This window comes from Schistocerca serialis, chromosome 1 (assembly GCF_023864345.2).
Source record: "Schistocerca serialis cubense isolate TAMUIC-IGC-003099 chromosome 1, iqSchSeri2.2, whole genome shotgun sequence".
Lineage (NCBI taxonomy): Eukaryota > Metazoa > Arthropoda > Insecta > Orthoptera > Acrididae > Schistocerca > Schistocerca serialis.
Genome location: NC_064638.1, coordinates 1,133,102,457 through 1,133,112,280, shown reverse-complemented (window position 1 = coordinate 1,133,112,280; position 9,824 = coordinate 1,133,102,457). Strand labels below are relative to the sequence as shown.

At 47.2% G+C, this 9,824-nt stretch overlaps 1 protein-coding gene across 1 annotated transcript in view; it reads left to right on the top strand.

The window, feature by feature from the left end:
• The first annotated feature begins 8,878 nt into the window (after window positions 1–8,878).
• LOC126417204 (mannosyl-oligosaccharide alpha-1,2-mannosidase IA-like) overlaps window positions 8,879–9,824 on the top strand; it is a 66,015-nt gene continuing 65,069 nt past the window's right edge. The window contains exons 1-2 of the mRNA XM_050085102.1: window positions 8,879–9,088; window positions 9,171–9,389. Coding sequence (XP_049941059.1) covers window positions 8,894–9,088; window positions 9,171–9,389 — 414 coding nt within the window. The 5' untranslated portion in view covers window positions 8,879–8,893. The remainder of the gene's footprint in view (window positions 9,089–9,170; window positions 9,390–9,824) is intronic.

The following is a 9,824-nucleotide window of genomic DNA, read 5'->3' as shown; positions in this document are numbered from 1 at the left end:
GTGCCATGTCACAAGGCCAGGGGTGTGAGGGAATGGTTGGAGGAACAGAGTGGCGAGTTTCAACTGACGTGGTGACCTTTCCCCCCCAGCTCGCCAGATCTGAACCCAATCGTATACTTGTGGGACGCGATTGAACTTGGCGTCAGAGCTCACCCCCCCCCCCCCCCCACCACCACCCCGTCTCTTTCCCCGGCATTTAGGGGATTTAGGTGACTTGTGTGTGCAGATGTGCCAATTCTCTCCAGCGATCTACAAGGCCTCATTGCTTCCAACTCACGATGCGTCGCCGCTGTTATTTGTGTCATAGGTGGACATACCGGCTATTAGATAGGTAGTCACTGTGTTCTGGCTGATCAGTGTACGTAAGTGCAATGTAGTGGTGCATAATAAATCTTAATTTCAAACACGAATTGTCAGATGCCAGCATGATTCCGGTTAATATTTTTAAGCCCTTAACTGTGGAAGCAGGTTTCGAATGTCTGATTGTTGAGATAATTACTTTAAATGAAAACAAAAATAATTCATTGTTTTCACTATTATCCAGAACATAGGAGTAGTTTTCTCTTAGGGACAAAGTAACTCACACGGAAGCACAAAGTTAATGTTGACTGCAGTCACAACGTTCTGAGTCGAAGCGTGTTTGATGTTACCGTGTGGTCGATTTACAAACTGAACCGATGTTAATTGAACTAATGCAGTCCGCCGACATACTACTGTAATTGTATCTTAGGAAGTTATGCCGGCCTCGCCTCCAACTCCCCACTCGCTTAGTCATCTTGGACGTCCTCCAGCGATGGTATAGGCGTCTTCCATGTTCATATTATACTTTTGACGACGGCCACTCGTACTGGCAGCTACAGCTGTCCCTCTCTTCTGCCAGGGCACCACAATCTCCCCAACGAAATGACTGACCACTCACCACTGCCTGTGTTCTTCAGACATTTTATACTATGGTTTAAAGTTTGTTTCCTTATGTTAACTTCCTTATGTTAACTTCCCGTTTCAGACATCTCTGAAGCTTGCTCTGAATAATAATAATAATAATAATATAATACTACTATGTACTCCCCTGCTTCAGTGCTCATGCCCACTACACCGGCAAGGAGGACCATACGTCACTATTTGATATTTCCGTCGAATACTTGTGAAAATAGTACGTCACTGCCTCGAATCAGTGACCAGGCAGGCTTGCGTTGGCTGATTCTCAACCGATTTACTGTGGTGAACTCTAGATCATATGCAAATTCTGTAGCTCGCTTAAGTATCCGACCATTAAAGGGCGTCCATTTACAATAACGCTGCTTTTTGTCTGGTGCACGACTATCACCTACAGAAGGCAGATACGCAATTGTACTCCAATAACTGGTGATTGGAGTTTTGATTATTTTGTTCGGAACAGCTGGTGGTAGGTCACTTCGTAAAAGTTGGTGATGTGTTTGTAGAGAGAGAATTCTTTTCGGTGAAGATAGATCCGAGACTAGCACACGGTGAGGATCTGTGTAGATGGGAATGGTTCGTCGACCCGTTGCAAGTGCAGTGTCATCTCGTGAGATTAGGCAGGCGGCAGTGCGTTGCTGTTAAGTAGGCCAGCCCGGCCAGTGGGCGGTGGCAGGAAGTAAGGTCAAGCTGGCTGGCCTCCGTCTCAGAGGCGCGTGCTGGCGCCTCCGGTCGTCTAAGAGGGAAGCGATTAGGCAGGTTTTGTTTTATTGCTAAAGCAGCTTCTCGATGCTCCTCATAGCAAAGGGGACCGACGGTAGGACGCAGTACTCACGGAATGCTAAGGAACTACGCAACAGCGTCTTGTTACGATGTCCCGAACGACGTGGCGCCCTGAACTAGCAGTCAGGACAGCAGTTCACATCCCCTTCCGACATCCACGTTTAGGTCTTCAGTGTGGTTTCCGTCCTTTACTTCAGGCACAGGCGGAGACGGTTCCTTTGAAAAGTAGGGGCATTCCCCACGTCGAGCTTTTGTTCCGTCTCTAATGATGTCATCCATGAAACTTTACACCGTAATCTTTCCTCCTCTGAATTCTATAGATACACCACTAAGCTGTACTTCTAAGCTTCCCTTATGTCGTCTTCTCGGAACTTCCGTAGCGTCTTGCGGAGTCTCACGTGTGGTCGTGGCTACAATCCACTATGTGGGGCACCCGAGACGTACAGCTCTGCAGATAGGTTGACCTGGAACAACTTACTACACTCTGATACACTTCGAAAATAGTTTTAATAAGGGTCGGCAGCCGAGACAGGATTAAGCTTGTGACCGCTGTGAAGCCAATGATTGATGTCCGGTAGTTTTCAGAGTGCATTCAGAAGTAGCCTGAGGTCCGATCACTGAACTTGAAAATTTGCACAGTTAACATTTCAAACATTGTCTCTAGCAGACTACTAACAACTCCTACCGATAATCTTCACAAAGACGAAAGAGGAGAACAGTTCAAAGTCAATAGGTCAAAAGTTGCACAAAAATCACACTTAAAGCTTCGGTTAGACCATGTTAAGTCCGACTTGCATTAACCACCAACTGCAGCTAGATAATGGCTCCATGATCTTGTAGTGTGGCGGCTGTTTAGTTATAATGGTGACGTCGTTGTTGTATTTCGAAAGTCATCACTTCCATGAACATCATCTTGCTTGCTTCTGTGTAGCATCTGTTGCGTCGAACTCGTCATCTGGAATTATCTCCTGCATACATTATTCAGGTTATCGGATCTTGATGATAAAACATATCCTCTTCTGACTGCCGGCCGTGGTGGCCGAGCGGTTCTAGGCGCTTCAGTCCGGAACCGCGCGACTGCTACGGTCGCAGGTTCGAATCCTGCCTCGGGCATGGATGTGTGTGATGTCCTTAGGTAGCTAGGTTTAAGTAGTTCTAGGGGACTGATGACCACAGATGTTAAGTCCCATAGTGCTCAGAGCCATTTGAACCACATCTGATTGAATGTTTGTGTGTTGTGTGCAATACAAGGCAGTGCCAAGGCAGCATCTCAACACACATTTTTTATTCACATCTCTGTTTCCAAAAGTCATCTAAGATGAGTTGGCATTATTACAGTAATATATAACTTCTTAGAAATTCAGCGCATTCACGGACGTAAAAAAAAAAGCAGTCAGATTGTTTTTATCTAAAAAATTAATGACTCGAGGCTCTTTTGGTATGGTTTAAGTGCTTAAAATCGGCGTGTGTGCGCTTTGGACTTGGCGCTAAACAGCGCTACGTTCTGTTGTCACAGCTGCTTATTCGCCGCTTCGCGCGCGAGGCGGGAAGAGCCACACAAATCGCTGGTATAGGATTAGTGCCGAAGTTCGTAACGTTTTTGCATAAGTTTAATAAACACGACAAATCCACATCAGAGACTGTACTCGTCAATGATACATTCTGCTCCACTGTGTACAACAACCTGCCAACCTTGGCGTAACTTCTCGATTCCGCGACAGTAGAAATCACGTGGTTTTGAAGCGAAGAACTCATCGAGCCATTTTAGGACCTCATTTTCATTCGGAAAGGAATTTCCTTTAAAGTTGTTCGATAGAGAGTGCAAAAGGTGATCGTCTGAGGGCGCAAGATCAGGTGAATAAGGTGGATGCGGAATGACTTTCCAAGTACACAGTGTGTTTTTTATTTATTTATTAGGAACCGTTGGTGTTCTTCACGAGCCAATTAATAATGAGCAAGCAGAGATGCGCATATGCCCACCTGCCGATATTTGTGATTTTGGCGTGGAGCATGCGGTACCCACACGTCCAATTTTCGAACCTTCCCCATTTCACGCCAATTTCGCACGATGGTGGAATGATAGTTCATCACATTTGCGAGTTTTCGAGTAAACTGACGTGGACCGTTGTGGATTAATGCGTTTAAACGATCTCCATCAAACCCCGAAGGTCTTCCCGAACGTGGAGGGTCACTAATGACAAAACGATCCTCCTTGCCGTGCTCTCTCCAGTGGCATTATCCCCACAAGCGGCGTAAATCTTTCTGGTTGCCTCCGCTGATATCTCCCCTCTGTTGAACTCAGACAGAAGGATATGTCAGAAATGTTCAGATATCTCCACTTGCCGCTCCATTTTCTAGCGTCCACAGTTCCACTCACTATCTCCAAACGACAAAATGATACTATGTAAACTTAAATAGCAACAGTGAACTACAAATAAAAAAGACAGTCGATAAATAAACCCATAGCAACCGGAATACTGACATGCAAAACAAAATCGCTACGAACAGATGCACCAGCCTAATATAAGCGGCTCTTCTTGCGGCAAAAATGAGGAGCTTTAACATTTAAAAAGAAAAAAAAGTGATCCTTAGCGCGTAAAATTTTTACACTGCATTTCTTTCGGTGTATTCTTCCTGTGTGAAAGATTTCAAAGTAGGTTTCGGCATGTCGGATTGGACCATTCCCTTGTGAGATTCATTGGAAGACACCACAAGAAATGTGGAGGTAGTTTTGGTTCAATCGATACTTCAATATTAGTCATCATTGATGGACACGTACCAGATGCGAGTGAAGGAGGAAAAGAGGAAGATCTACAGAAGAGCGCCACGTTTCGTCACATGTTCAGTTACTAAAAGCGAAAGCGTGAGGTAGATGCTCTTCCAATGCCAGGGGCAGGCGCTAGAAGAGAGGCGGTGTCCATGGCCGTGTGATTTCCTTTAAGTTTTCTGAGAGCGTACGTTCCCAGAACAGTCATCAGTACATTGTTACCTCGTACGTACATCTCGCGAAAAGAGCAGAGAGTGAAATTAGAGAGAGATCACACGGGGCTAATTGTTGTTCTTGCGGATCTTTGTCAACTGGAACAGGAAAGGAGGGGAATTGCAGGGGTACTGTAATGTGGTTTGCGGAATATGCAGTAAATCTAGCGTGGGCCTTCGGGTTCCGACAAGGCGCGCGCCGCTGCCCCGCTGGCTGAGGTATTGACCCTGGCTGGAGGTGCCACCTTCTTGCAGTCTCCGCAGCGGCCTTGTCTTGCCGTGCTCGCTTCCAAACCTCACGAATTTTTGTGGCAGCTCCGGATGCCGAGACGCATTCCTCCTCCCCCTCCCTCCCTCCCTCCCTCCCTCCCTCCACCTCCACTTCCTCTCTCCCTCCACCTCCACCTCCACTTTCTCTCTTCCTCCTCTAGCAGTCGCGTCCTTACCATTATCGTTGAGCTGACTCGAGAGAAACGGCCAGCTTCCCCTTCACGGACCTGACGAACGCATTCTTTGTTGCACTCTCTGGTGATTTCTGCTCCCGGCCAACGCGGTTCGCTGAATCATCAGCTTTCTCAATCTTTGTTCAGCCATGGGAGCTTTACAGTCACGACTTCGCGAAAGAAATGATTTTATATTCTTAAGCAGTGTGTAATTAATACGAGGGATAGAAGGGTAAGTCATTCTCGTCACTGAAATAGGCACCGATAACGGAATGGCACAAAAAGGCTAGGATCAGGACAAGTGAAAGACAGGCTTGTTCATTTTCACGTCTGATGTTTAATTTGCGCATAGAAGAGCCCGGTGTGCCAGTTGTTTGTCATGGACAGAAAATCAACAAGATATGATTCGCTAACGGCGTACCAGGAGTCGCCGTAAGGAAACGTAAATTGAGTCGGTCTTAATGAAAGGGAGCGTTTTCTAACTAATGGCTGTAAAGTGAAAACTAAAGATACTGGTGTGCGCAGCAGGTGGTCACACTAAATGACTAAATGCTACACTAGAACTAAAGAATTGACGAGGCGGATGAATATTCCTGCCTAGGGAATAGGGCAGATACAGAAGGGAAATGCAAGAAAAAGATAATAGCAAGGATTTCACAAGGAAAACGAGATTTCTTTAAAAAGAGATGTCCGATAACATCCAAAATTTAACTCCGAGACGAAAAACAAAAGCTGCCAAAGAGGTGAGCCACTGCACTCGCCTACAAAATCTGGAAGCACTTACCAGGATTCCAGTCCCGTGCAAACGCCGAATGAATTTTCACTCTGGGACGCACACTCCGCTGCAGAGTGAAAATCTCCGCGTCTGCCAGGAGTGCTAGTGGCACAACGTATGCAAAACTGTTAACTCCGGGCAGCGGGAGGGAAGTGTCGGCGGAAGTAAAGCGATGAAGACAGATCGCGAATCGTGCCTGGATAGCTCAGTCGCTAGAGAATTTTTCCGCGAAAGACAAAGGTATCGCTATCGAGTTCCGATCCGGCACACGGTTTTAATCTACCAGAAAGTTTCAATTGCAAATTCTTGTAAGTCTCTATACTGGTAGAGTTACTGTGTCCACTACTATGGATTCATATCTTCGAAACCGAAAACTGCATCGAAACACCACCTCCCCCCCCTGACAGCTTACGATTTGCCTCTTACATCGAAGAGGTCTTATGGTCATACCTCGCACTTAAGAGGACCCAGAATTGGCTCGCTTTTCATGCACGTTCAAATCTTTTAGTCAGAGAGGCTCAGGAATAGACTGCGGACATTGTCATTTGGTCACTGACTTTACCCGCTAGTAGCACTCCGCTTGCAAGTACTGATTCCTGCACCGACTTTTCGCGAGCCTATTTCCGATCCAATTAACGCAGGGAAATACTTTGGAGTATCTCCAGCCCTGAATCAAGCCTATTAGTCTCCGACCAGAACACCCAGAAGGTCCTGTGTACCTCCACTAAAACTCGCGTAGTGCGTATTAGGGGAGCAAATTCACGAGCTGCAGGCTGGTACGCGAAGCCAAAGTACTAAATCTACAGCTGTACACCGCAAGCCACCTTACTGTGTATGGCGGAGGGTACTTTGTGTGCCGCTGTCATCCCTCCACACTTCTCCGTTCCAGTCCCAAAGTGTTCGCGGGAAGGATCTGTCCGACTTCACGTTCGTTGTTTTTCGCGTGACAAACGCAGGAGGGAGTAGTGTGTGGGGTGATTCTTCCAGGAACGTAATGTCTTGCAATTTTAGCAGTAAACGCCACCGTGATGCAGAACGTCTATCACTGAAGTTGGATGAGCATCTCTGTGACATTTCTTCGTTTACTAAATGAATCAGTAACGAAACAGGCTGCTTCTCTTTGGATCTTCTGTTTCGTCTATATAAATCGTTTTTGGTACCGGTTCCATAGTGATGAGCAATATTAAAGTATTGGTCGAAGTAGGGTTTTGTAATTTACCTCCTCTATGCTTGGACTAAATTTCCTGAGGATTCTCCCGTTAATCTCAGTTTGGAATATGCCTTACCTGCGATTGGTCTTATGTGGACGTTCCATTTTAAATCGCTTCGATGGGTGTCACTGCTTCCAGAGATAATCGTATTAGATTGGTGCGTGAGTTATTAGAGCTTTTCCATAAGTTTAATAAACACACCAGATACGCATAAAGAAACTTTAGTCATCAATAATACATTCCCCTTCACTATTTACAAGTCTGTCAATGCTAGGGTAAATTTTCGATTCCCTGACTGTAGAAATCACGTGGTTTTGAGGCGAAGAATTCGTCGAGCCATATTCGGACCATTTTTTCATCCGCAAAGGAAGTTCCTTGAAGGTTGTTCGACAGAGAGCGAAAAAGAAAATCTGAGGGCGGAAGATCAGGGGAATGAGGTGGGTGCGGAATGACTTCCCAACCGAACTCCTGTATAGTGATTTTTTGTCAGTCTAGCAGAATGCGGACGGGCGTCATCGTGGAGTAACATTACTTCTCGCAGTCATCTTGGCCGTCCTTCTTGGATTGCATCTGCAAGACGTTCCCGTTGTTGCAATACATGTCAGCTGTGATGGTTACTCCTTCGTAGTACACCACGCCGTTGCTATTCCACGCCGGCCGGTGTGGCCGTGCGGTTAAAGGCGCTTCAGTCTGGAACCGCGTGACCGCTACGATCGCAGGTTCGAATCCTGCCTCGGGCATGGATGTGTGTGATGTCCTTAGGTTAGTTAGATTTAATTAGTTCTAAGTTCTAGGCGACTGATGACCTCAGAAGTTAAGTCGCATAGTGCTCAGAGCCATTTTTTGCTATTCCACCAGATGCATAATATTACCCTTTGTGGATGCGCGCAGGTCTTTGTACAGGAAGTTGTGCTTTGTTTAGACTCAACTATTACTTCCTTTTCCTTACGTTAGCGTAGAGACACCATTCCTCATCACAAGTAGTTATGCAGGATAGGAATGGTAGGTACTGTTAACGAGCCAATTGATGACGAGCAAGCACGTATGACCACCGGCTGATTTTTGTGAATTTGGCATTGAACATGCGAAACCCATATAGCCGATTTTTGAACTTTACCAATTATCTGTAAGTGTCGCACGATCGTGGAATAATCACAGTTCATCACATTTGCCATTTCTCGAGTACACTAACGAGGATGTCTGTGGCTTAAAGCATTTAAACGATCTTCATCAAACCCCGAATGTCTTCACGAACGTGGAGTGTCGCTTTGAGAACGATCCTCCTTAAAACGAGAAAACTATTTTCTTGCCGTTCTCTGTCCAACTGCAATATCCCCATGACCGGCGTATATCTTTCTGGCTGCCTAAGAATACTTAGGAAGTGTTCCGATTTTTCCACTCGACACTCCCATTTTCTAGCGTCCACGGCTCAATTCATTATGTTCACATGACAATATGTAAACTCGAACAGCAGCAGTGAGCTACAAATAAAATATGACAATCGTAAAGTCATAGCAACCGGAATACCAACATGCTAAACAAAAGGTCTACGACCTTGTGCACCAGCCTAATACAATCAACGGTAATGGGTCTTTCTGCCAAGCCCTCGGGACTTGCAGTAACTCGGCTCGACACATGTTTCCGTTGCCAATCCTAGCTTGCGCTCCGTACCTTGCGATCTGTTCGTCGACGGAACGTTAAGTCCCGATGTCGGGGGTGGTAGGAATGACGTGTGGGTGGCGCACGTGCACGTGCAGGCGCAGGCGATGCAGCGGCCGCTGTCGTCGCTGGTGCTGGCGCTGCTGCTGCTGGCGGGCGCGCTCAGCACGCTGCTGGTGGTGCGCTCGCCGCCGGGCCGGCCCGCCCCCGCCGCCCCCACGCCCGCCCCCGTGCGCTACGAGCTGCCCGCGCAGGACCGCAACGACTCCGTCGCGCTGGCGCGCCGCCTCAAGATCAAGGAGGTACCCGACTGCGCAAGCGGCCGCTGCTCGCAGCCGGTGACAGTAGGCACAGGTGGTTGACGCCGCGGGCCGTGTGTTGCAGATGATGCGGCACGCCTGGGACAACTACGTGCGCTACGCCTGGGGCAAGAACGAGCTGCGGCCGGTGAGCAAGCGCAGCCACAGCAACAGCGTGTTCGGCGCCGCCTCCATGGGCGCCACCATCGTCGACGGGCTGGACACGCTCTACATCATGGGCCTGCACGACGAGTTCCGCCAGGGCCGCGACTGGGTCGCCGACAACCTCGACGTCTCCGACCTGGTCAGTAGCCTAGACTGCATCTAACATTCTGCGGGGTGTCTGTCTGTTCTAAGTCGTGTCTCCCTACCACTTTCGCGCAACGACGCTCTGAGCGTGTTTTTTAGGGAATTGACTAGTTTGAACCTGGGACCTGTTGCTGGTAAGGAGACGCCAGACCACACATGACAGAGTTCAAAAGAGTTCAGTGAGACTAGCGCTGATATAATCAAATACTTAATGATTTCAGCGTCAGCTCCACTGCACTCCCTGTAAAAGAATCTCAATACTAACTAAATTTAGTGGAAGGGGTTCAAGGCTTTCCTATTTGTAGCTAGCTGGTAAAATAACGTCGAAAAAGCAGTTAAGTTTACCATTGGAATTTTTATTCTACTCACTAAACATTGTTTATAAATTGCACTATTGATAAAAGGAAATATTTTAATACAGGATGATAAA